This window comes from Nycticebus coucang, chromosome 3 (genome assembly GCF_027406575.1).
Source record: "Nycticebus coucang isolate mNycCou1 chromosome 3, mNycCou1.pri, whole genome shotgun sequence".
Classification (NCBI taxonomy): domain Eukaryota; kingdom Metazoa; phylum Chordata; class Mammalia; order Primates; family Lorisidae; genus Nycticebus; species Nycticebus coucang.
Genome location: NC_069782.1, coordinates 28,475,757 through 28,502,370, shown reverse-complemented (window position 1 = coordinate 28,502,370; position 26,614 = coordinate 28,475,757). Strand labels below are relative to the sequence as shown.

General features: G+C 41.9%; 1 protein-coding gene across 2 annotated transcripts; it reads left to right on the top strand.

Moving 5' to 3' along the window:
• Positions 1–853: 853 nt before the first annotated feature.
• NUDT4 (nudix hydrolase 4) lies at positions 854–25,120 on the top strand. 2 transcript variants are annotated; one of them, XM_053586639.1, is made up of 5 exons: positions 854–1,364; positions 16,970–17,080; positions 18,645–18,689; positions 21,966–22,050; positions 22,327–25,120. In XM_053586639.1, the coding sequence occupies exons 1-5, from the start codon at positions 1,266–1,268 to the stop codon at positions 22,527–22,529; spliced, it is 543 nt and encodes a 180-aa protein (XP_053442614.1). In that variant the 5' UTR covers positions 854–1,265; the 3' UTR covers positions 22,530–25,120. The 2 variants fall into 2 exon arrangements, with proteins under 2 accessions (XP_053442614.1, XP_053442613.1); XM_053586638.1 differs by having other exon boundaries at positions 21,963–22,050.
• Positions 25,121–26,614: the final 1,494 nt, after the last annotated feature.

The following is a 26,614-nucleotide window of genomic DNA, read 5'->3' as shown; positions in this document are numbered from 1 at the left end:
CTCCTCATTTCATCTTATTTTTATGGAGGGTCCAGTGACCCACGCCTGTAATCCTAGCACTCTGGGAGGCCGGGGCAGGGGGATCTCTTGAGGTCAGAGGTTCCAGGCCAACCTGAGCAAGAGTGAGACCCCCCCCACCTCTACTAAAAATAGAAAAATTACCCCAGTTGTGGTGGGCACCTACAGTCTCATCTATTGGAAAGGTTGAGGCAGGAGGATTGCTTGAGCCCAGGAGTTTGAGGTTGCCGTGAGTTAGGTTGCCCCAAGTTGCTCTAGCCTGGGCAACAGAGTTTTTTACGAAGGACCAAAAGAGTCAAGAAAAGCTTCATCTACCTCTGCTGCACCCCTTTTAATAAAAGGATTTGTTATGTAAAATTTGGATTCAGTCAAGAGGCCGTAGTTAAGGACCAGGAAGGTCACAAGTTTCCTTCAGGCTGCAGGTTCCCCACAAGCGAAAACTGGCACGTCTACCCAGTCACCACGGGCTCTCCGCAGTCGCTGCATTGCCTCCTGGCATTTCGGGACAGGGTACAACTTTGCTGTGGATTTATGCAGGCAGATCCCCTCTCGTGAGTTGGTATTTAGGGTGCTTATAGGGAAAGTCGACAAGGAGGGAGGGAGTCTTGGCTTCTTTCTATTCACAAGCATTCTCCATGGCCACTGTCATTCCACCCTGGGTTCAAGCACCAGCCCAGAGGCCCAGCTGTGCACTAGTCGGGAAGCGCGCGCGTTCCCGCCCGCCGGACAGCTGAGGTCCCGCCCCCACCGCAACGGTCTCCGCACGCAGGCGCGGTGGCGCGCGCGCAGCTGGGGCGGGGCGCACGCGCGGGCCCTGCTTAAATAGAGGTGGAGGGGGCGGCGCGTAGCCGTCGCGGCGCTGCTGCTCAGCCGCTGGGGTCTTCGCAACTGTCTTCGCGCGGGGCGAGCCTCGACTCTCGTTCTTTCCCTGGCGGCAGCGGCCGGAGGGAGCGGAGTCTAGCGTGAGGCGGACTCCATGGAGAACGGCGGACGCCCGGGCAGAGGCGGCATTTCCATCTCAGTTCCCCGGCTCCAGTGACCGACGCTCGCATCCCGCACCGCGTCCGAGCAGCCGCTGGTTCCGGGACTGACTGACCGACCGGCCTCGCTGCGTCCCCCACGCCGCTGCCTCGCAGACCAGCGCGCTCGGCGCCTCAGCGCCGAGACTTCCCCTCGCCCCACTCCTCGGCGGGGTGGCGGCGGCCGGGCCCCCGCGGCGGCGGTCGGAGCAGCAAGAGCCCGCCTCTATGATGAAGTTCAAGCCCAACCAGACGCGGACCTATGACCGCGAGGGCTTCAAGAAGCGGGCAGCGTGCCTGTGCTTCCGGAGCGAGCAGGAGGATGAGGTGAGTGCGACCGGCGCGCACGCTGCCCTCCGGCAGGCTCCGGGGGCGGCACGGACGGGCGCTGGTTCCCTTCCCCTTCCCCTTCTCCTTCCCCGCCCGACCCTCCGGCTGCTGGGCCCGGAGGCTTCAGCCCCCACCCCCCTCCTGCCCGCCCGCCCGCCTTCCTTCCTTCCTTCCTTTCTTCCTTTCGCTTGGGAGAGGAGACAAAGGGACTCGCCCAGTCCTACGTTCCCCCTTGGGGCCCTCGCGGGGGGACTCGAGGCCCAGTGAGCCTCGGCTAGCGGGACTCACCATCTTAACGAGCGAATTGAGTTCGAAGTCGGATAAACTTCCGAGTGCTGGCGGAGAGGGAGAAATGGCGTGAGTGTTGCAGCCCGAGCCCTTCTGCCTCTTTTACATTTTCCTTCCGTGTACGGCAGTTTGCGGTCTCGAATTAAGTCTAAGCATGTTCGTGGAGTAGCAAATAATCCCCATGGTTTAAAATAAACCCCCCTTCGGTCCAGTTTTGGCAATTTCACTTTTAAGTGGATCCATTACACGACAAGCAATTGGCGTAATTGTACTTCATTTTTTTTTTTTTTTTTTAAAAACGGCCTTCTCTTTTAAAGTTTTCTGACTTTAAAAGAGGATGGGTAGTGAATAACGCCAAAGAGAAGGTGGACTAGAGATGGGCAAGTTGCCATTTCAGACAGTAATCTCTAGCTCTCAGCATATTTATAAAGGCTTTTTTACTTTGCTGTTTGGCTTGACATCTGGAGACGAGCAGGCTTTCTAGTTCTAAGAGCAAACAATCTTCTATAATTCATCCATCTGCATTGGGTTGAGAGTGAGGCTCTTGGGGTTTCCTTGGAGAGCAATTTTTACTTATTTCAGTTACATTTGTTTAATTAAAAGATGGCTCACTGTTTAAAATTTGCTTAGGGCAATAGTAGTCATTTGGTAGATAATGAAAATCCTTTGGCATTGCCACTCATAAAATGATTAGACAGGGACAGAAATTAACATGCTGAATTCTGCTTCCATAACCAACTATGTGTAATGAAGCACTAGGCTAAAGCTGGAGATGTGAATTTGATAGCTTCCTGTTAGTCCATGTAATTATGAGTATGATACGGTATACATTTAGTGGTGTAGTTCATGTTAACAAAAAGCTAGTGCTTTAAAATTGTATTTTTCAAACTCTTGTTTTGACTTACTCTTTGAAAAAAACGCTTGAAATTAGCTAGTCTGTACTTAGTTGGGACCTTTAAGTGTTGTTAGACCTAAATCCTGAAGGAGTTTGTAGAAAAACAGGGTCTGTGGCATTGAGATGAGTCTACTTAGGAGAGTTAGAAACTACAAAGAGAAAGGTTTTTAACATATACAAAAAGAGAAAAGTCAATAGCATTAAGTGCATTCTATGAAAAAGGTCTTTGAGGGAAGGGTCACATTAGGGCAGAGCAAACTTGGAATATAAAAGAATAGCCTGAAGTGATTAAGATAGGTCCAGGATCTTGTCTGACTTACTCATCATTGTATAATCATATTCTTAGTTGAGTGCTTATAAGTTGCTAGGGACTGCCAGAAGATAGTTTGTTACATTTAATCCTTTTAACCCTGGGAGATAGTGCTGGTTATTCCCATTTTTATAGATGAGAAGACAGTTGCTGGCATAAGTAGGAAGTAGTAGACTCAGTGTATAGGGTCCAGTCTTTTCTTCTGGCGCAGGGCTCTTGGCGTGAGGCCCAGCCTGTTGCAGTTGGATGTTCAGTGTTTGTTGAATGCGTGAGATTTTTGCGAGGCTAAAGATTTTTGGAAGCCTGAAAGTAGTGACTTTAATGTCTTGCCATATGTGAACTTGGAATTGAGGTTTTGTAAAAATGTAAGTCTCTAGGGAAAAATAGGGGGTGGGAGGATATTGAACCCATCTCTATTGTGTGTATGGTGTAAAGCAGAGTCGGAGGGGAACAACAGAAATTTACTTCAGCAGATAAATGGATTATTTTTGTGCTTGGAAATTGTTTCTGTCGTAAATAATTACTAAATTCATAACCTGGTTGAGTCAAGACACTAGTTCCATTAGATAAGAAAAAGTAAGGAGCAAGATTTGGAGAATATATTAGTGAAATCCATTGTGTAAAACTTTGTAAATCTGATAAACTGCAGGTTGAGAATCTGGGTGAATCATCTTGTTAAAGGACATGATCCCAGGGATGATTCTAGAATTCTTTAAGTAAAATGCCTGGCCAACTTTAATATCTGGTTTGGCTTTTTCAGAGACTTCATTTCTGTGGTTGTATATAGTTGAGGCTCTATTACATGATAAATACCAAAAGAACTTGTAGCTTTCCTGGATATTTTACTCTTTTGCTATGAATTTGTTTCCCTTCTGTTGAAATTACATTACCAGCCTTTCAAGGATAGGATGGAAACCACCTTTAATCCACATCTTTTTAGTTAACGGGAGAAATATTTCCCTCTACACTTAGATCTTGGTTAGGAGTTTTAATTACAGTAGAACCTCCATAGTCGACCCCCTCCATATGTTGACCAGTTTGTTACAATCCCTTGGATGGTCAACTTCCAGAGGTTCTACTCTATTTATTTATTTATTTTTTGCGGCAGAGACTATTGCCCTGGGTAGAATGCCATGGTGTCATCATAGCTCAAAATCCTGGACTCAAGTGATCTTTTTTTTTTTTTTTTTTGGAGACAAGAGTCTCACTATGTCACCCTTCGTAGAGTACTGTGGCATCACAGCTCACAGCAACCTCCAACAAACGCTTGAGCTTAAGCGATTGATTCTCTTGCCTCCGGCTCCCAAGTAACTGGGACTACAGGCCCCCACCACAACGCCTGGCTGTTTTTTGGTTATAGCTGTCATTGTTCTTTGGCAGGCCCAGGCTGGATTTAAACCCGCCACCTCTGATGTATGTGGCTGGCGCCCTAGCTGCTGAGCTATAGGCACGGAGCCCTCAAGTGATCTTTTTGCCTCAGTTTTTCTATTTTTAGTAGAGATGAGGTCTTGCCCTTGCTCAGGCTAGTCTCAAACTCCTGAGTTTAAGCAATGCACCTGCCTCAGCCTCCCAGTGTGCTGGGATTACAGGCCTGAACCACTGCACTCAGCTGTGTTTTGTTCAAGGATGAATGTAGAGTATAAATTGAAGTAAAGAATTGCTGTCTGACCCCAAAAAGCTGTGTGGTACTTCCTTCTGGCTCTCCTGAGCTGAAGGAGTTCTCAGTAAAGTCTTTACTTTAGAACAGGGTCTAGGAAAAAGGGTTCTTGACAGCAGAGTCTATTTTCTTTTGAGGTGGCTTTATCTTATTTCTGAGTATTAGCATTCCCATTACATGGGAAGAGAAATTAGGCAGCCGAAGCAACTTGTTTCAAGGTCACAGAAGCTGGCAGATCTTCTCCAGCACAGATTCTTTGTTTCTAGATCTTTCTGTTTATTTCACCCACCTCCATCTCATTATTTCTATGGTAAACCATGCTCAGTTTTGGCAGTTGGGCTTCCACACAAACCCGGAAATAATTGTGCCATAGAGTACCTGGGGTACCATGCTTGTGTGGTGAAAAGATGACAAGACCTTTACAAATAAGTAACCAGAGTTGGGTTCCATTGAGCATATTTGCATGTATAATAGTTTCTTTTGCATAAGAGATGCAAAGATGAAGTCTCAGCTCCTAAAGAACATATTCTGTAGTGGGAAATTAGACAAATGGCTGATAGAAAGGGAAATGAAGGGAAAAGGGCTGTTAGTGCTTTTGACATTGGATTAGCATCAAGATTCAATGTAGGTCATATGGAGTTGGGTTTTAGTGGCAGAGAAAGGAGGGACCAACCATCCCAAAGAGCAAGATATGGGGCTGCAGTCTTGTTGGGCTGCAGCTTAGGATAGCATGGAACGACTAATAGTTGAAGGATATAAAACCTCATAAATGTAAAGCTGAGAAGTTGCTCGGCATGAAGGTAACTTGCTTCTGAACAAAGAACATCTAGATTTTAGATGTATTTAAGCTTAAGAGTGACTTGACAGTGAAACAGTATAGACTGTTAGGAGAAATAAAAATGACTTGGTCCTGAGTCCAGGCACACTTGGAGTGTGAGAGGCCGTGACAACTCAGTCTGAAGAACTGACTACTGCTGTTCCATTGGACCTGCTCTAATTAGCTTCTAAGCTCCCTGTCTCTTTTTTTTTTTTAGGGACAGAGTCTCACTTTGTTGCCCTTGGTAGACAGCAACCTCCCAACTCCTGGGCTTAAGGCGATTCTTTTGCCTCAGCCTCCTGAGGACTATAGGTGCCTGCCATGATGCCCAGCTGTTTTTTTGTTGCAGTTTACCCGGAGCCAGGTTCAAACCTGCCACCCTTGGTATATGGGGCCGGTGCCCTACTCACTGAGCCACAGGCACTGCCCCAGGGGCTGTGTCTTCTACAGATGGTCTGCTGAGTATATATTCCTGAAAAATCTTGAGTTTGCAAAATCATGCAGTAAAACTAAGACTTGATGAGAAATGTAGAGTCTCAAAACCTAGAACTTTAAAACCAGAGCTCTACTAAACAATAACAACTCCAGTAAATATTGGTACAGTTAAACCTCCACTAACATTTTTACACTTAGAATCAACTGTCAGTCCACCCTTTTCAGATGTATGCTTTGGAGCTCATAGTTCTTCAGAGACTTAAGTCCTTGAAAATAACTTGTTTCAAATGGAGATTGCGTTTATGAAAATTAAATGCTATCCAAAGGTAGCCTTTAAAAACTCAGGGAAATGTCACTAAACTCTTCATTTGTATGTGCAGCTCCCTTAAGACCAAAAAAAGAAGGGTATCTTAGGGCATTAACCCAGCTGCTTCATCAAGGGAAGGCACTTCTATAGAATTTCCCTCAGTTTGTGTTTTCCTTAGGATCTTGATATATCTCAAGGCTTTGTCTCATTGTGAAAAAGCTTACCCCATCACTTTAAAATATTGATGTGCTAGGAGAAAACGTGATCAATCTGACTTGTTACTGGTAATACTTTTAGTACAAATCTCATATAATTCAATAGGGTTTGAACATAGTTAAGCAGAAGAAACTGTTATTTCTGGGCCTTTGTAGAACAAAAAGTTGTACTTACTTGCTTAATAATAGCAGATAACTGATATAGCTTATATCATAACCATTCTTTTAACCTGTGATAGGTTTTTTTTAATTTTTTTTATTTTTAATTTCAGTGTGCTTGTTCATTCTTCTTTGTTTGAAGTACTCTTTTTTTGTTGATTTTCTTTTTTTTGTAGAGACAGAGTCTCACTGTTCCGCCCTCGGGTAGAGTGCCGTGGCGTCACACGGCTCACAGCAACCTCTAACTCTTGGGCTTACGCGATTCTCTTGCCTCAGCCTCCCGAGTAGCTGGGACTACAGGCGCCCACCACAACGCCCAGCTATTTTTTTTGTTGTTGCAGTTTGGCCGGGGCTGGGTTTGAACCCGCCACCCTCGGCATATGGGGCCGGCACCCTACTCACTGAGCCATAGGCGCCGCCCCTTTTTTGTTGATTTTCTTCTTTTCTCCTGCGGTGCTGGCTGTTTTTGATGTTAGTAGAGACAGGGTCTTACTCTGGCTCACTGCTGCTCATACAGGTCTTGAACCTCTGAGCTCAGACAATCCACCCGCCTCAGCCTCCCACAGCGCTGGGACTACGGCGTGAGCCACCACGCCAGGCCAACCTGTGATAGTTTTATGATGTCTCTATATAGTGGGTGTTCTTACTAATGCTGCTGGCCTAATTTTGGATAAATTCCTATCAGATAGTTGATAAGTTCCTATCATAGAGGGTAGTTCAACTTGTAGTTTTAACCATTTGTGATATCCTGATTCATGATAATGTGGGAAGAACGAAGAACAACCCTAGACCGGCTTCTATTTTTTTTGTTTGTTTGTTTTTTGTAGAGACAGTCTCACTTTACCGCCTTCGGTAGAGTGCCATGATGTCACAGGACTCACAGCAACCTCTAGCTCTTGGGTTTCCATGATTCTCCTGCCTCAGCCTCCCGAGCAGCTGGGACTACAGGCGCTCACCACAACGCCCAGCTATTTTTTGGTTGCAGTTCAGCCGGGGATGGGTTTGAACCCGCCACCCTCGGTATATGGGGCTGGTGCCCTACTCACTGAGCCACAGGCACCACCTAGACCGGCTTCTAAATAGCTACGGTTTACAAAATAAAACTCTTTATTCTTAGACTTAGGGGTCACGTGAAAGGTTCTCTGAATGGCTCCCCCACTTCTCTACTTGGGAACAGAAGAAGTATAGGTGGAGATTATTTGTTTCCAGAGGCAGGCCGTGATCGATAGCAGATTTACAAATGGCAGTGTGGGGCCTCTAAAGGCATATCTGCATTACATAGACCTTGAACATATTTTTTAGTTTACACAGTTAAACTTCCCCAGTAAGGAGGACCTGTTGCGTGATATAAAGAGTATACAGGTCATTACAGTTGATCATTCCAATTCCCCAAATTTTATCCAGTGAGACTCAGGGCTGGTTCCAAGTTGAAGCTTGTCACCACACGATCCATACTTACAGTGATAGGTGCTTCTCTTTTAAGTGTGAGAAATGACTCCTCAATAATGCCAGCTGATCGATGGTTTATTCAAGTAGTAGTTTAACACTGGAAAGAGGGAATAAGGTCCAATAGTGTAAAACAAGGAATGATTATATGAAGATGGTCACATTAAATAGGGTAAGAAGAAAGGTCATCATTTTCACCCCTATCTGATAGCTTTGTCTTTAGGATTTGAGTGTTATTCACGTCTAAATTTTCTGATTTAGCATTTGAAGTTTGCAACTTGAGGGGGATGAGTAGCCTCCTTTCTGTGCGTCCTTCCTCTGATCTCAGCTCTGGCTTATCTGAAAGGTCGAATATCTGCTTTCATCTCTGTCCTCTAACAGACTGCCATCTTGATGGATACAGAAAATCTAATACACTCAGAAAGGTAGTTGTAAAGGAATTTAAAACCTGTGAATGACCATGCAAGGCTCTGTCAGCTGGTGGAGTATGTTCTTCCTGAATTAGCTCTTATGGTCCATCTTTGTTACTGCGTAATATTTTTAGAGCATTAATTAACATAACTGTTATAGATCTAGTAGATTGGGGGATGTTACCGAAATGTTTAGTAGCTGTTAGTGTGCTTTGGGAATAAGGTTCTGTAGATTTAGATTCTTCCGGTGTATATAGGAGGGGCTCAGAAGCAGCTATCTATTGTTTGAAGTCAATATTATTGCAAGAAAAATGAATATTGAGGTTGCTGTCTCTGTGGTTCAGTAAATGGCTTCACCAAAACAAACCCAAAAAGCTCTCACAATAAATTGCGCTGAGGCTTGATTTTAAATTTCTACACGTATAGAAGATAGTATTCACTTTGCTGTTGGGAGTTTTAGAAGAGGTATAATGAAGCCGAGAACATACAAGGTGTGACAATTAAGTTTGCAAACATCCTAGAACTCTTTTTAGAATTTTGGAACTCTTTTTCTGGACTGGCCATCAGAGCTGTCATATTACTTGATGTCCTGAATCTCATTAAAATGCCTTCCTTTCAAGATTTCCTTCATCTTTGAGTAAAGAAGAAAGTCATTGGGGGCCACATTGGGTGAGTAGGGAGGGTGCTCCAATACAGTTACTTGTTTACCAGCTAAAAACTCTGGCATAGATAGTGCCGTGTGAGCTGGTGCCTTGTCATGATGCAAGAGCCATGAGTTGTGGCCAAGATTTTCAGTTAAGATTTTCTTTTTCTATTTTTTTTTTTTTTTTTGTAGAGACAGAGTCTCACTTTACTGCCCTCGATAGAGTGCCGTGGCGTCACACGGCTCACAGCAACCTCCAGCTCTTGGGCTTATGCCATTCTCTTGCCTCAGCCTCCCGAGCAGCTGGGACTACAGGCGCCTGCCACAACGCCCAGCTATTTTTTTGTTGCAGTTTGGCCACAGCTGGGTTTGAACCCGCCACCCTCGCTCGGTATATGGGGCCGGCGCCCTACTCACTGAGCCACAGGCGCCGCCCAGTTAAGATTTTCTTAACTGTTTCTCTAATAGTGTTTACTTGGTCTGTTATGCTTCCCAGTCAGCCAGTGATTTTGACCCATCATTGGACAGATTTCTGCAGTATTTTCATCAGTTCTGCTCATTACTAGCTGCCCTGAACTCTCTTCATCAGTGACTGTCAGAAAAAAACATTTTCTCCATTTGTACACTGCCGTTTTTTTCTTCATGGCATTATCCCCATAAACTTGGATTAAAATGTCACTGATTTCACTTCTACTTTTTTTTTTTTTGGAGACAGATCCTCAAGCTGTCACCCTGGGTAGAGTGCCATGGCATCACAGCTCACAGCAACCTCCAACTCCTGGGCTCAAGCGATTCTCCTGCCTCTGCTTCTCAAGTAACTGGGACTACAGGCACCCGCCACAACACCGGGCTATTTTTTGGTTGCAGCTGTCGTTGTTTGGTGGGCCCGGGCTGGATTTGAACCCACAGCTCAGGTGTATGTGGCTGATGCCTAACTACTGGAGCCACAGGCATCAAGCCTTCACTTATACTTTTTAAAGACATCTCTGTTGCCATGGTAAAGTTACATGCGTCATAGCTCACAGCATTTTCTTGGGCTCAAGCAAACCTCTTGGCTCAGACTCCTGAGTAACTGGGAAAACACGTGTGTACCACTATATCCAGCTAGTTTTTCTATTTTTAGTACAGATGGAGTCTTGCATTTGCTCAGGCTGTTCTCAAACTCCTGTGCTCAAGCATTGCATTCATCTTAGCCTTCCAGAGTGCTAGGAATACAAATGTGAGCTACTGTGCCGGACCTTCGCTTCTACTCTTGCCAAGTTTAACAAGAAATTTAATGTATGGGGCTGTGCCTGTGGCTCAGTGAGTAGGGCACAGGCCCCAGCCAAACTGCAACAACAACAAAAAAAATAGCTGGGTGTTGTGGCGGGCACCTGTAATCTCAGCTACTCGGGAGGCTGAGGCAAGAGAATAGCCTAAGCCCAAGAGCTGGAGGTTGCTGTGAGCTGTGATAGCACAGCACTCTACCAAGGGCAACAAAGCGAGACTCTGTCTCAAAAAAAAAAAAAAAAAAGAAAAATGTAATGTATGTTTGTTGCTTTAATTTGAGCTTTGATGTTGTTGTAGTGGTACACAAAAACAGTGAACAATAATGAACACCACTTGGCAAGCTACCACCACCTGCCAACAAGAACATGACTGAGATACTGCCATACCAAGGTTGTGAAACTTTACTGAGTTGTTTGTATAGTGCTGTGAACGTAAGCACAGGGTGGCAGGTTCACAGACTTAATTGTAACATCTCATATCTACGCAGTAAAAACACTCACTGTGCTCAGTACTAGTATCTCAGAAATTCATGTAAGGAACAGGATTTCCGTTCTTGACTATACCTTTCTCTTTTTTTATAGTTTTTGGCCGGGGCTGGGTTTGAATTCGCCACCTCCAGCATATGGGGCCGGCGCCCTACTCCTTGAGCCACAGGCGCCACTCTACCTTTCTTTTTTGGAAACAGATTCTTACTCTGTCACCCAGGCTAGAGTGCCATGGTGTCAGCCTTGCTTACAACCTCCTCAAACTCAAGCGATCCTCTTGCCTCACCCTCCTGAGCAGCTGGGACTTCAGGTGCCCATCACAATGCCTGGCTAGTTTTTTCTATTTTTAGTAAGAAACTGGGTCTTGTTCAGGCTGGTCTCCAACTCCTGAGCTCGAGTAATCCTCCCACCTCAGTCTTCCAGAGTGTTAGGATTATAGGTGTGAGCCACCATGCCTGGCCCGTACAATAATTCTTTAAGAAATGTAGTCCAGAAAAATCTAGATCGATGTTTTCATCTTCAACAAATTTCAAGTGACTCCAACAGAAAAGCCTTAATTTTTTTATTGCATTCTTTATAGTTCTGGAGTGACAATGTGCCACAATTAAGGGCAACTCACCACCAAAATCTCCAGTTGTTCTTTTCTAATCCTAGGCTTTTTAAATTGGTGAAACCCTTTCCTGGAATAAAGAGATGGTTGTAATAGCTATGCTACTGAACGCGAGTAAAGTTGCCTTTTGTATTTGTAATCTTACTGTTGTGTTAGCAGCCCTCTGAAATAAAGCCGGTGTGTGTGGAGGGTGCTCAGAAAATTCGGAGAGCCACCTCTGTGTTTATCTTAATCTCCACCCCTTGTTAAAAGCAGTTATTTTGTCTTCTGTTGTGTGCTTAATCAAAATATAAGCACCCTCCTGGTGATATCAACTTTTCATCATCTGTATCAGTTTGGGGCTGGGCGTGGTTTCTGTGCTTCCATGGCCGTTTTCTCAGGTGCATGACAGAGCCCAGATAATGGCAAATTTGCCTTGCTGTCTCACTAGCAGGACTCAAGTTAAAAATGTGTTCATTCATTTATGATAGGGGAGGGAAAGTAGGGTTGGTTTTAATTAATTGTCCTCTGTCCAATGCTATTCAGGTTCATTTCTTCCACCCTGGCAGACCTTTACGATGATCTTATCTGTTCTCTGGTCTGGGAGTACATTCCTCAGTTCTTGCTTTTTTAATCATCCCCCCCCCCCAACCCCTTCTCCCAAATGTGGCCTTGCCCTTCTTTGAACTCTCCAATGAAGTACTTGAGATGTGTAGGCAAGTAGTTAATGAAATATACCTGGTAGTCACATCTGTACCCTCACATCTGTATCATCTCTTAAACTAGTAGTTTAGATGGCCAGTCATTTCTGTACCATAGGTACTAAGTACTCATTATAAGGTGATCGTTTTTTGGAAAAATACATTTTAAGTTAATGGTTTGATCAATTTTAATTTTTGGGAGATGCCAAGGAACTCTGGGATGATAAATTACTGGATTAGGTGGAATCACTTGTCCAAAGTTTATATTGATTTGTTGCCAATATAGATTTATGTAGATTTATATTTTTTCGCAATTTTCAGCCACAAAATATTGCGCCTACTGTGTGACTTCACTCTTGTACCCCACCGCCAAGAATAGAAGCTTTTCAAGGGAAAGACCTATGGTCAATATCTTTTCATCACATACCGTTCTTTGTTCAGTATCACAAAGTTAGTAAATATGAAAGAAAAGCAGCAACTTCCTTCTCCTAAGTGCTTCTCTTTAAGCTGGAGAGTTTGCGTGTACTGAATTGTGCTTAACAGGAGTTAGAGGTCTATGCCCTATCCATCAGAGAATGAAGATTGTCAAGACAAAAGTAAATGGATTGGCTTGATGCTGTAGCTCAGTGGTTAGGGCTCCGGCCACATGCACCAGGGCTGGCGGGTTCGAGCCTGGCCTGAACCTTTTAAACAGTAATGGCAACTACAGCAAAAAAAGCTGAGCACTGTGGTGGGCGCCTGTAGTCCCAGCTACTTAGGAGGCTGAGGCAAGAGATTTTCTTAAGCCCTAGAGTTTGAGGTTGCTGTGAGCTGTGACGACATAGCACTCTGCCAAGGGCAACATAATGAGACTCTGTCTCAAAAAAAAAAAGTGAATGGGTTTAGTTTGGATGCCAGGTACACATACTTCTTCCCTGCTAGCCCATTTTCATCATTCTGGTTTTCCTTTGGAAAAATGTCTGGAGTGGTAATCTTTTGCATGGAAATTAAAAGTGGATAAATATATGTTTTACCTGGTCTATAAAGATCAGGTGCTGTTACATCAGTGTTGTTTAGTAAATAGCCATGTGATGCTGGCAGCAACTGTTAGTGCAGCTCTAGAAGCTCAAAAAGCATGAAAAGTCTAAAAGTAGCAGGGTTTGAGATAGATTGCAAGTTTGTCAATTGAGATCAGTAGACAAGTGCTTAATGATACATACTGGTTTTCAGAACTGCCATCACCAAAAGATAGGTATTAGCAAATCTCTTTTCTTAAGCTAGGAGTTTATATGTCAGTTATATAGATAGTAATTACTCATTTAAATTGAACATTTTTTTGAAAGGTACATTTGAACTCAGTGGTTTGATCAAATTTAATCTTTTTGGACTGTCAAGGGGCTTTTGCACAATCATTTCTTACATTAGGCTAAATTGCTTGTCAAATTTATATAAATCTATTTTTGTAAGGCTTCCTAAAAAGTAATTTATGAAAGAAAAATGTTGATGTTTTTGGAAGAAAAATTTAACCATGTGTTGATGTCCTGTAGTTAAAGGTTTGTTTTTAAATTTTAAACCTGAAGCTTAAATGGTAGTTCAGAAAGTCAGACACAGATTATACTAGTAGTTAGGTCTTATAGACAGTCATTGATGCGTGGCAGTTTGAATTCATTTTTCAGGACTCAAACATTTTTGAATATGGGTGGTTTTGAAACTCCCTATTTCAGTAAATGAGAATGGACTTTTCTAGTGGCAAGCCACCTGCACCATCCTGTCCCGTTATGAAGGTAATCAAGGAAGTTGCTTAGACAGCATGGAGTTGTGTAATAAGAATTTCATCTAGGTAATAGAAACCAGGTTCTCCCTAACCCATACTTAGTAACCAGAAAAAGAGACTTCTAGCTGCAGTCAGGACTAGCACTTGGTGTTACTGCCCTTCCCCAGCTTTCGTAGTAATTGCATCTGCACTTAATTTGACAGCAGCTTTTTTTTTTTTTGTACAGAGTCTCACTTTATTGCCCTCGGTAGAGTGCCCTGAAGTCACACAGCTCACAGAAACCTCCAACTCTTGGGCTTAGGTGATTCTCTTGCATCAGCCTCCCAAGTAGCTGGGACTACAGGCGCCTGCCACAACTCCTGGCTATTTTTTGTTGCAGTTTGGCCAGGGCCAGGTTTGAACCCGCCACCCTCGGTATATGGGGCCAGCGCCCTACTCACTGAGCCACAGGCGCCGCCCTTGACAGCAGGCAGCTTTTATTATCTACATTCAGCGAATCTTTGCAGTTTTTTGATACATTTCTTTCTGGCCTAACTTCACCATTAATTCCCAGTAATCATAAGCCAAGTACAACTGGCATGAGTCTTAATTATTGGTGAGCTGATACAACACAATTGGGGAGAGAGAAGGGCTACTAACCAATAGTGCTTAGGGCCCAAGGTGTTTTACATTCATTAACACTCAGCAATCCTAAAATGATGGTCAGTTTCTGTACAGACAGGGAAATATGTACTGAAAAGGTAGCTTATCTCCACATCCTCGTGTGCATCAAGGAATGAAGTACACCTTGGTCACGATCTTCTGGAAAGTTACGAATACCTTGAAATTCAAAGCTGTATTTTCTGATACTTAACTAGATTTGCTCACTCTGGCACTTTAGTTTCTGATTTTGATTCTAAATACCTATTTGCTAATACTTCAGAAAATGTAAATCTCTGATGTAAGAAAAATTCTTTTTTTTTGTAAGAAAAATTCTTACATTTCATATTATTTATCAAAATTGCATTTGAACTTGATATTCCCCTCAAAGACAATAATTAGTAATTCATCCTGAGGCTTTATCAAATTTTAGGTTAATACACAGTTCTGCCAGTTCCTCGCTTGAAGGAATGATGCTAGCTTCCCGACCAGGTCAAGGATGAGAAAAAGTGCTGCCCCATGAGGGTTAACAGATCACTACTCTGCGCGGCTGTGTTGTCCATAAGCTGTGCAAGCTTTTCTAATGAGGGGGTTTTATACATGAGTAGGAATTCTCTTCCACCTCAGCATTTTGGGGATTTGAGAGAAAGGAGGAGTTGCTGAATTACTGTCATCTGAAATTTGCCCCTTGGGAAAGGTTGAGTTCCTGGTAGCTTTCCTGAAGAGGTAAGAGAGGACACCTGTACTGGCCGTGGCCTGTTAAGGGCCTTCAGCTCCTCTGGCAGTGGGGAGGAAGCTGGGCAGAAGTGCTGACATGCATGTGGAAAAAAAAAAAAAAATCAGTACCCACACTGGGGATTAAACTTTGTTCTAAACTTAGATGTGTCTTTCTAGGGCAAACTATTTAAATTTTACTTAAAGGCAATATACTAAGATAATTTTACAAACACTTGGTCGGTTAAGATAACCAGTTAACTTCATAAAATATAATTTGGTTATTGTAGCCTTTTTTAAAATTTGAGTGAATTTCAACCTACCCTAGCCCACAAATTTTCATTTATGAGATGGGTATTTAATACCTGTTTTAGGTACTGTTAAATAGTTAAACTCTAGTAAGATACTTGTCTTTGATAATATAATGGCCTTTTTTTTTTTTTTTTTTAGTTACCTCAGAAGAGTACTATGGCATCATAGCTCACAGCAGCCTCAAACTCTTGGGCTCAAGTGATCTTCTTGCCTCAGTTTTTCATTTTTAGCAGAGACGGGGGTCTCACTCTTGTTCAGGCTGGTGTTGAACTTGTGAGCTCAAGCAATCCATCTGTCTCGGCCTCCCAGGGTGCTAGGATTATAGGTGTGGGCCATTGCGCCCTGCCTACAGTGGCTTTTTAAAAGTGGTTTGTACTTTTTGTTTGTTTTTTTTTTCTTGGAGACAGTCCCACTTTGTCACCCTTGGTAGAGTAATATGGCATCACAGCTCACAGCAACCTCAAACTCTTGGCCTCAAGTGATTCTCTTGCCTCAGCCCCCCGAGTAGCTGGGACTACAGGTACCCACCACAATGCCAAGCTATTTATAGAGGTCTCAGTCTGGCCCGGCTGGTCTCAAACTTGTAAGCTCAGGCAATTTTCCCACCTCGGCCTCCCAGAGTGCTAGGGTTACAGGCGTGAGCCATGATGCCCACCTTGGTTTGCCCATTTCAAGCTTAATGCTGGATCATGGTTCTGGCTCATAGGTTTTTCCAAAGTAAAAGGCCAGATATTTTAGGCTTTGAAGGCCACACGGTCTCTGTCAATAGCTATTCAGCTCTGCTATTGCACCACTAAAGCAACCATATTCATTATGTAAAAATGAATGAGTTTGTCCAGATTCTAAATAAAATTTTTATCTGTGAACACTGAAATTTGAATTTCACATGTTTTAGAAATATAAAACCATTTTTGGCTGACAGTCTGTACAGAAACAGGTGGTGAGCTGTAGTTTGCCAACCCTGTTCTAGAGCATAAATTACAGTTGCCTGTTACAAAATGGGGTGACTTTTGCTCATTTATATAGGTTCAAAATACGAACGGGGCACCTCTTTGCACCTAATTATAAGCATAAATATAGTAAGTACTAGCACTCGTTGTACCCACCATTTTATATGTGAGGAAAATGGGGTGACCTGCCTGCAGTCACATATCCTTACATTTGGAGGATCCTATAACTAACAAAACTGGTATAATTACAAACTTCAGTGTGTACAGCTTGGGCTTAATAAACCAAGCCTCTGCTTTTTTATCCTTTGTCAGTATCCAAGGATTGCAGTTTTACTAACTAAATATGGTAGTTTAAATTCTTTTATAGATACTGAATAATAATGTGACCATGTTAATGTTGAATTCTGATTTCAGAAAGATGGTGTTTACAAAGGCTGCTAGTTGGCTTGTTTGTGGCAGAACATGTATCCCTAACAATTTTAATGAAATATAAAAGTAGATTAACCTAGAACAGAGTTACACCTTGCAAAGGTTTACGAATGTTGTTGACAGTCACGGTGCTCTTCAGATGGTGCTGTATTTTCACAATGGTGTTCCTGGCCCTGCAGGTGCTGTTAGTGAGCAGCAGTCGGTATCCAGACCAGTGGATTGTCCCAGGAGGAGGAATGGAGCCCGAGGAGGAGCCTGGCGGTGCTGCCGTGAGGGAAGTTTATGAGGAGGTGAGATGAAGAGTAGTTTGTTTTCCTTTAGTACAAACCGTGTTTTAGAGTTTGTAAGAGAGGCTTGTGTAAGGTTTATAAACAAGGCGTTTTGCTACATGACACTGAGGAAAGGAAAGACTGCAGGTAAACTCAAGAGAGTGCTTTCCAATGCCTGATGCAACATCGTCAGGCATGTGACTGTAGCTACATTTTGTTAAGCAGATGGGTCTGTTTTACCAAGTAGAAAAATATCTAAAATCAACATGTTATGGCTGTAATCGAACTTAAAAGAAAAAGTAATAAAAACGTGGCAATCTCGGGCTGCGCCTGTGGGTCGGTGAGTAGGGCACCGGCCCCATATACCAAAGGTGGCGGTTTCAAACCCAGCCCCAGCCAAACTGCAACAATAAAAAAGTAGCTGGGTATTGTGGCGGGTACCTGTGGTCACAGCTACACGGGAGGCTGAGGCAAGAGAACCACCTAAGCCCAAAAGCTGGAAGTTGCTGTGAGCTGTGACGGAACAGCACTCTACCAAGGGTGACATTCTAGATTCTGTCTCTTAAAAAAAAAGTGGCAGTCTCCAGAGTTGTATAGGATCCCACTTCCTATTGATCAGATTTATTACTAGATGAATGATCTATGTATTATAACATGGTGGCCTTGCCTTGGAGCAAGCTTGGCATTGCATTGAACAAAAGTGCACAGAAACATTCATCATGTGCTCTAATTCTTTCTCAAATGAATAGGAAGAAAATTGCTTTTACCTGTTTTTGTCATGAAGTTTAGTAAAATGTGGGGCATACTTAGGCACAAAAGCACACATGGCCTGCTTGTCTTCTTCCAGTTGCTAATAAGTAGAAGTTGGTTCTACTCACAAGCCAGACAGCACAAGTGCCATAAAAAGTTATTGAACAGGAGTTCTGGGATAAATAGGAAGTGAAGACTAAAGCTCTCTCACTGGGCTTTGGTGTGTAGTAGGAAAGGTTTCCCAGAGATGTATCTTGAAAAAGGAGCAGCTTCCTGAGGGAAGAACACATACTAAGTAAGCCACATGTACCAATCTGAGTTTGCAGTATGGATCTGAATGGAAAGCACCACGGCCCTGCAATTGGTCCGTTACAGGTGTGAGTGTGAGGACTCTGCAGAAGGGGGCGCCTAGAAAGAACTGCACCCCCGAGCATGTGACAAGAATGGGGAAAAGTGGGACTGTAAGTAAGAAGGGGGAAGAGTCCATTTATTAATTAGTTCATACAGAAAAGTCTGTTTTCATTCAGAAAGTTTGTCCCAAATTGGTAGGAATTCTAACTTTTGATTAGTCTTTGCCACTTCTTAGAAAATAAATGACAATCTGATCAATAGGAAGTTGCATGTGGAATATAAATTAAACTGTTTTGTAGCAAATCACAGGTTATGAATGTTGGTATAGTCAAAAAACATTACAAAAGCAGGAAGAAAGTGACTTGATACGGGGGCTCTATGTTTAGATTTAAAAATTGAAATACCCAGAACACATCCTTTCTATACATTTTGTTACTAAAAAGGAAAACATTTTTACATTTCAATTTTTAATCTTTTTTAATAGGCTGGAGTTAAAGGAAAATTAGGCAGACTCCTGGGCATATTTGAGGTGAGTTACAAAAGTAATCTTCACTTTGCTAATAGTAGAATTAATGATTTCTTCCTAACCAGCCAAATCTGGCAGCAGCCTGAAATCCAGACATCCATCTTAAACTAGAAGTAGGAAGTCAGTATAAAGTTTAGGAAAAGAGGTAAGTATAGAAGCCACTTAACTTTTTCATATGCCATCAGTTTTATACAGTATTACTGTGGTAGTAATTGTTTGACAATACCATGAAGCTGACACCGAAAGATTTCTCTTAGTTTGTGTATACTGTTGAGATGTAGACTCTTTAGTATACTCCCTTCATATGGGCTTAGGTTTCTTGTGGATTCTGCTTGGAAATGTATCCAGTGCCTTCAGTGCATACCATTCGATAATACATACGATGCCTTTAAAGGCATTACAAGACTGAAGATACAAAACTCAGGTACATGGAGTAGATGCTAGAAGAATAGAATTATCTTTCATATTTCTTTCTTTTTTTTTTTTTTTTTGTGGTTTTTGGCCGGGGCTGGGTTTGAACCTGCCACCTACAGCATATGGGACCGGCGCCCTACTCCTTGAGCCACAGGCGCCGCCCCTATCTTTCATATTTCTTATTACTGAAGGCAGAATGGGATTTTCAGGGAGTGAATTGGTAAGTGATAGGCAATCTGTAGAAGGCAAGGAGAAAGGCTGGCTTGTGAGACCCAAACTGGTCTTTTTTTTTTTGTAGAGACAGAGTCTCACTTTATGGCCCTCGGTAGAGTGCTGTGGCATCACACAGCTCACAGCAACCTCCAACTCCTGGGCTTAAGCGATTCTCTTGCCTCAGCCTCCCGAGCAGCTGGGACTACAGGGAGACCCAAACTGGTCTTAAAAGTGTCTCCATACAAGAGCGAGACAGACCTAGTGGTATACCGAGAAATGGTTACTTTCCTTTTCTCAAGATACTATTTAAGGGCTACCTCAGTCTTTCTGTATAACCATAACATTTTATTTTTTGGTCTTTAGAAATTCAGAAAAGAACCCCAATTGTTACAGCCCTTGGCAGAATTGACAACTCCCACCAGAATATAATAATTAAAAGTCTTTTAGGTTCTGTTTAAACTCTTCCAGCTGCAGCACTTGCTTTACCCAGTTAGATAGCACCATCTCCTGGTTAAAGTGAAAAACACATTGAAGATTTTCTGTGACTAAATATTGTGGTGCGAATAACACATTGTGTGGGCACGCTGACAGGGTCTTTGAAGAAAACTTCTCACGTTGTTAAGAAAGCCATACATAATATGGGAAGGTAACAGTATTAAGTGCTTTACAAGTACTATTTAACAAAATATCAGTGTAGCTTTTGGAAATATCAAGGAAAATTGAAATATCCCACCAATTTATTTACCCTAGTGGATTTTAAGTGAACTTCAACATAGCATAATAAATATACATGTATGTTTTTAAGATATAAAAGTATAAGTTGATTTTACATTAGAGGCAAGAGAGTGGGGGAAAGAGATGAGAGAAGGGAAGATGGGGAGAGAGGAAAAGGCATGGCATCCCAAAGAAAGGAAGGAAGAACACCTCCATAATAAATACAGTGGTTCACAGACAGAAACAACTGGTTCTTTAATGAAAAAGTAATGTTTGAATGACAGATGCCTCTATTTTTTGCTGTTTGAATGCATGGATTACCCAGGCTATTTGTGATAGAAAAAAAAAAAAACCCAGCAATTTTCTCAAGTCTGACCACAGCAAACAGGGCTAAATTAAATTAGGATGAAGGTGGCCCCTTTATGCTAAGGCAGTTGGGTTTAATTTTTATAAATACATGGCAAGGTGCCAATTTTATTTATTTTATTTTATTTTTGAGACAGCCTCAAGCTGTCACCCTGGATGGAGTGCAGTGGTATCACAGCTCACAGCAACCTCCAACTCCTGGGCTCAAGTGATTCTCTTGCCTCCACCTCCCAAGTAGCTGGGACTACAGGTGCCCGCCACAATGCTCGGCTGTTTTTTGGTTGCAGCCATCATTGTTGTTTGGCAGGCCTGGGCTGGATTTGAACCTGCCAGCTCAGGTGTATGTGGCTGGAGCCTTAGTTGCTTGAGCCATAAGCGCCGAGACAAGGTGCCAATTTTTTTTTTTTTTTTTTTTTTTTTTTTTTGAGACAGCCTCAAGCTGTCGCCCTGGGTAGAGTGCTGTGGCATCACAGCTTACAGCAACCTCCAGCTTCTGGGCTTAAGCAATTCTCTTGCCTCTGCCTCCCAAGTAGCTGGGACTATAGGTGCCCACCACAACACCTGGCTATTTTTTGGTTGTAGTTGTCATTGTTCTTTGGTAGGCCCGGGCTGAATTTGAACTCGCCAGCTCTGGTGTATGTGGCTGGCACCTTAACCACTTGAGCTACAGGTGCTGAGCCCAAGGTGCCAATTTTAATATGGGTAAATATTAGAGTGAGCATATATAGTACTAAAATAATATTACAGACATGCGCTTTCCCCAGTATTCTCCTCAATCTTACCTGTATGGAATTCATTAGGAGCTTTAAAGATAGCAGCACTTTTGGGTTGGGGGGGAGGGTGTCTCATCCCAAACTCATTGAAACTATCTCTTTTAAAATTTCCTTCATCCTGGCTTAGCGCCTGTAGCTCAGTGGCTAGGGCACCAGCCACATACACCAGAGCTGGCTGCTTCGAATCTGGCCTGGGCCAACTATAACCAAAAAAATAGCTGGGCATTGTGGCAGGCCCCTCTAGTGCCAACTACTTGGGAGGCTGAGGAAAGAAAATTGCTTAAGCCCCCAAGAGTTTGAGGTTGCTCTGAGCTGTGATACCATAGCACTCTACCGAGGCCAACAAAGACTCAAAAAAATAAATAAAAATTCCTTCATCCTCAGTAATCTGAATAGATGTCCAACATTGAGGAGCCCCAGTCTAGGTTAGCAGGGCTGTGCTTTGTGCAAATTTTGATAAACCTGTAAGACTAGTGTTCTGAAGGAACTAGGTTTTGAAGGAAACAGATCACATCCAAATCATAAAATTATATGAAAATGTCAAATATACAGAAATCAAAGTGTGAGAAGTTTAGTATGGGGAATTAATTTTCACCATTGGTGGTGAAGCTCCAATTTCAGTCTTCTGTCTTTCAAATGTTTGTCTTGCATAAATGTCCCTGTGCTGGACTAGATATACTCACCTGTGCTGCGAAATACGCTAATCAGCGTGCCAGAACTGATTATATATATTTTTCCCTTGAAAATGGGTCCATGGCTAGCTCTTGTAGATTAAAATGCATTTTTTATATTCAAGCAGAACCAAGACCGAAAGCACAGAACATATGTTTATGTTCTTACAGTCACTGAAATATTAGAAGATTGGGAAGATTCTGTTAATATTGGTAAGTTTCTGTCCTTTTGCTATCTGAATTCTTTTAAAATTCAGGTACTACATTCTTGTATCCAGTTTCATCTTAAATTATTTTTGGCCACTTTTCATCTAGAGAAGGGAAGATAAATATGTATCTCCACGTTGGAATTACCTTAAAATTCTTCCCCAACATTGCTGTATAAAACCTTTGCGGGGGGAGGTGGGGTGATGCGACATTAGCAGGGTATGGCTTACTTTATAAATAATTGACTTTGTGGTAACCAATGTCATACGATTGATTCTCTAGGAAGGAAGAGAGAGTGGTTCAAAGTAGAAGATGCAATCAAAGTTCTCCAGTGTCATAAACCTGTACATGCGGAGTATCTGGAAAAGCTAAAGCTGGGTTGTTCCCCAACCAATGGGAATTCCATGGTCCCTTCTCTTCCAGATAACAATGCCCTGTTTGTAACCGCTGCACAGACCTCTGGGTTGCCATCTAGTATAAGATAGAAAGAATTGGGAAGACCTCTCCCTCCGTGGGCAGTGTCATGAGGGGAGGCTTCTTTGTATTCTTTGGTGAACATCTGAATGATGCTTGCAAACTGTCTGAATTTGCCATGCAAGGTTTTCAAACAATTTGCATGTTTTTCAGATGCTTTCAAATCTTCTTTAAAAAAAAAAAAGTAGTGTAAAATATTTTAATAAGCCAAAGCCATGTGGAATTTCTTTTAGATGCCTTAACTGTGCCCCACCCCCCATGTTATTTTGGTTTTGTTCACAGCATTTTGACTTTCTGTCCATTTAACATCAGGATGGTTTATTTTGTTGTATCAAATTATTTTAGGGTTTGTTTTCTCCCCAAATTTTCTCATTCACAGCATTAACATACTCAATAAATCCTTCTGTGGTGGGAATTAATGAAAAATACTCTTGATATTAAAGGAATCTATCCATCCCCAAAATTGATTTATAGGTTCACAATTTTAATTTATAAATTGCAGATTCAGGCTCTTTATGATCCAATAACTATTTTGACAAAAGATTTAATTTGCTTTTTTCAAGGGATTCATTAACTCGTTTGTCTGAATTTTCAGTAGTAGCATTATGTCACTATACTTGACAATGGCTACTGCCCTTAACTCAATAGAGTTGGTAAATTTGGGGGAAACATTAGTAAAATGCATGTAGTAAAATACACTTTACCATGAAAATTACATTCATAGAATTTGATTTAGCATGCTAAGTTCCTAGGTCCCATTAACTATAATATCTCAACATAGAATAACTCAGAACTATATTTCCCTCAATGTAAATTGCTCTTACAACATAATTGCAGTTTTTCAAATCTAGTGTGACACCTCTTCAGTTACACTTTTATATTTACCAGTAACCACAGGAGTAGAATCTAACCTTACATGCCAGTCAGTCGTGACTGCTACACAGTTGGGCGAAATGGCCTTCTCGCTGTTCAGCTGTTACAGACTTAAGATTGTTAGGACACCTTTGATTGTCTCATCTCTCTTAGGTTGTCAATCGGTACTATTTATCACAGAGCTAATTTGGGGGCATTGGAACATAACCTGATCTGGGAATTACTTTGTCTTATACCTGTCTTTATACTCACCTAAAAATCAAGAATCCCATCTAAAACACATAGGTACCTTGTCTGAAATTTCTGCACTTCCCCATCCGGGTCAGGGTGAAGTGGGAGGAAAAACCCTTGACAAAGAGGTGAAGTGGGGGAGAGTGAAGGATCATTTTGTAGCCTTTAGCCTTTTGTAAATAATTATCACTAGTGACTATAAAGTAAATAAGTATAATTAAAACATTTGTTCTATCAATTGTTAATCTTTCAAAATAAAATTGCTGCTAAAAATACAGTGCTGTTACACCTAAGGAAAATTGGTGCCATTTTGAAAATGAGATCTTGTGCCATAAATGCAGCTGAGCTAAATAAAAATTGTTCCCAAATGAATGCTGTCCAAGGAATGAGTAAAATAGAAAAACTTTCAACCAATGACATTTCATTCTAAATTATGTAGTGTGATCAAACATAATCATCCAGAATTTTTATATTTTTCTTGTACAGAGATTATATATTCTGGGTGTTTTCTAAAAAGGAAATATTTCCAGTCCTATAAATTGATACTTTCTATATTTAATGGACTAAGATTTTTCTGTCAATAATCTCTGAAATTTCTTTAAATTATATGTTTAACACAGCAGAGAAACTGGATTGTTTTTGTATATAGATTGCTTCCACCTGAAATGCTGTCACAAGTACTGGGGGGAGGGGTTATCTTGTACATGATATTCTTAGAGGTAATAATGCATGAACTTATTTTATAAAATCTTGAACTATGTATTTGACATGTAAAATATGTACAGTGTTAATGTCAACCATCTCTTAAAAGTTAGCCTATAAATATTGTTGTATAATTTTCTTTGGTCAGAATTTGGACTGAGTAGTGCCACTGGGTCAGGTTTTAATTCAGTTCCATTTAGCAAACAAACTATCTTTAGTCTATGCAACTAGCAAAAATTTGTATAATGCCAACAGAAAACAGTTTTCACACTTTATTCTTCTGGAACCCAGTCTAGCAAAATCAGAGGGGAGGCCCTAAATAGATTACTGTAAAGAGATAAAGCCAATAATATCAGGCTTAATATTTGAATGTACTAAAGATAACAAATAGCGTCTACTATCTCAACCCTCCAAAGTTTGCAGAGTGTTGGGACTGTCATGTGTGATTTTTTAATTTTTTTTGGTGAGGTAGTTGAATAAAATTGGGCAGCTAAATCTTTCCGTTCCATGTGCCTCCTAAATAAAAAAGAAAATAAGCAGTTATTGTGGATTGACTTGCAGACAAAGTAGAAATTGTCTTGCATGGTTTTTCTTGTAAACAGATGACATTTTCCAACCAGGCACATGGCATCCAATTTTGTCAATAACACAATTGTATAAAGCAGCAGAACCTAAGGAGAAAAATGATTGTTGTACACACTGAATTGCTTTGCATGGTCTCATTTGACATAATTGGTGTAAGAATCTTAACTTTTTTTTATATTTGGAAATATCAAATAAAAAATGAAATAAATGATCTTGGTGGGGTTTTTTTAAAGAGATTTGCAAATAATCAGCTTTCTGAAAGTGAATAAGATACATGCTTTTGCCTTGCAAATGTATATTTACAGCAAATATTCAGAGGAGAGTTACTCCTTTCAGTGCATTGCTTCCGCAACCATGGGTCATTTGTACCATGTTCACATTCAACCTAATTGCATTCATCTTCATTGAAAACCTCTAACTGTCCGAAGTAATAACTTTACTGCGCTGCCATTGACAGTCACACTTTTTTTTTTGAGACAAGAGTGTCACTTTGTCACCCTCAGTAGAATGCTATAGCGTCACAGCTCACAGCAACCTCCAACTCCCGGCCTAGGCGATTCTCTTGTCTCAGCCTCCCGAGAGGCTGGGACTACAGGCGCCAGCCACAGTGCCAGGCTATTTTTTTGTCACAGTTTGGCCGGGGGTGGGCTTGAACTCAGTGTATGGGGCCAGCGCCCTACCCACTGAGCCACAGGTCCTGCCCAATGCCTGGCTATTTTTTGTTGCAGTTTGACCAGGTCGGGTTTGAACCCACCACCCTTGGTATGTGGGGCCGGCGCCCTACTGTCTCTTACGAGCAGTACATTTATACACTTCATTTTTGATCCTTACTAGTGGAATTACTGGGTTTAAAGGAACTGCCCGCCACTAAGATGTTGGTACTCTCTCTCTTGATGGGAACTTCACATCTTGTTGCCAGTCTGATGGTGTATGTAGCATGTGGTTGTCTTGTTTACTGCTCTTCTCCCCTCCCTGATGAGGTTCTAATTATTTTAATAATTGAGAGCTCGTCTTCTGGAATCCCTTTGTTCTATTATGTTGCAGATACACTATCACTTTAATGATTGCAGCTGTTTTAAAGGATAACCAAGTAGGCACACAAGCCCCATTACTTTTCCCAAAATAATTCTCTACCCAAGACCAACTTTTGTTTTGAGACAGTCTTACTCTGTTGCCCCCGGGCAGAGTGCCATAGCTCATAATAACCTCAAACTCTTTGGACTCAAGCAATCCTCTTGCATCAGCCTCCTGAGCAGCTTGGGGACTATAGACGCCTGCCACAATGCCCAGCTAATTTTTCGTTGTTTTTTTTTAAGTAGAGACAGGCTCTCTCTCTTGCTCAGGCTGGTCTAGAATTCAAGGATCCTCCCACCTCGGCCTCTCAAGAATGTTAGGATTGCAGGTGTGAACCACCATGCCCGGCCAAAGACAAACTTTATAATCTTTATGTAAAAGTCCCATTCAAATGCCATTTCATTTTCGATTAGGAATTAAGTTGGAAGAGCTTTTCTGATGTCTTCAAGTTGGAGTACAGAAATTCTCTGGTCTCTTTAGGCAGAATTTTATAGTCAAAGTCACACAGGACTAAACACGAGTTTATTAAAGTATTATAATTTTTAATGAATTGGTTGTAGCTACAATATTGCTATATGTAGTCATTGTCTCAAATGTCGTTTCCAATCACCTCAGTTCACAGATTCTTACA

What these genes read in the sequence shown, in the direction of transcription:
- NUDT4 (XM_053586638.1), top strand. Translation starts at nt 1,266, where the DNA reads ATGATGAAGTTCAAGCCCAACCAGACGCGGACCTATGACCGCGAGGGC. An exon ending in TGAGGGAAGTTTATGAGGAG is followed by an intron (nt 17,081 to 18,644) that starts GTGAGATGAAGA and finishes CTTTTTTAATAG; the next exon opens with GCTGGAGTTAAAGGAAAATT. An exon ending in GACTCCTGGGCATATTTGAG is followed by an intron (nt 18,690 to 21,962) that starts GTGAGTTACAAA and finishes TTTATATTCAAG; the next exon opens with CAGAACCAAGACCGAAAGCA.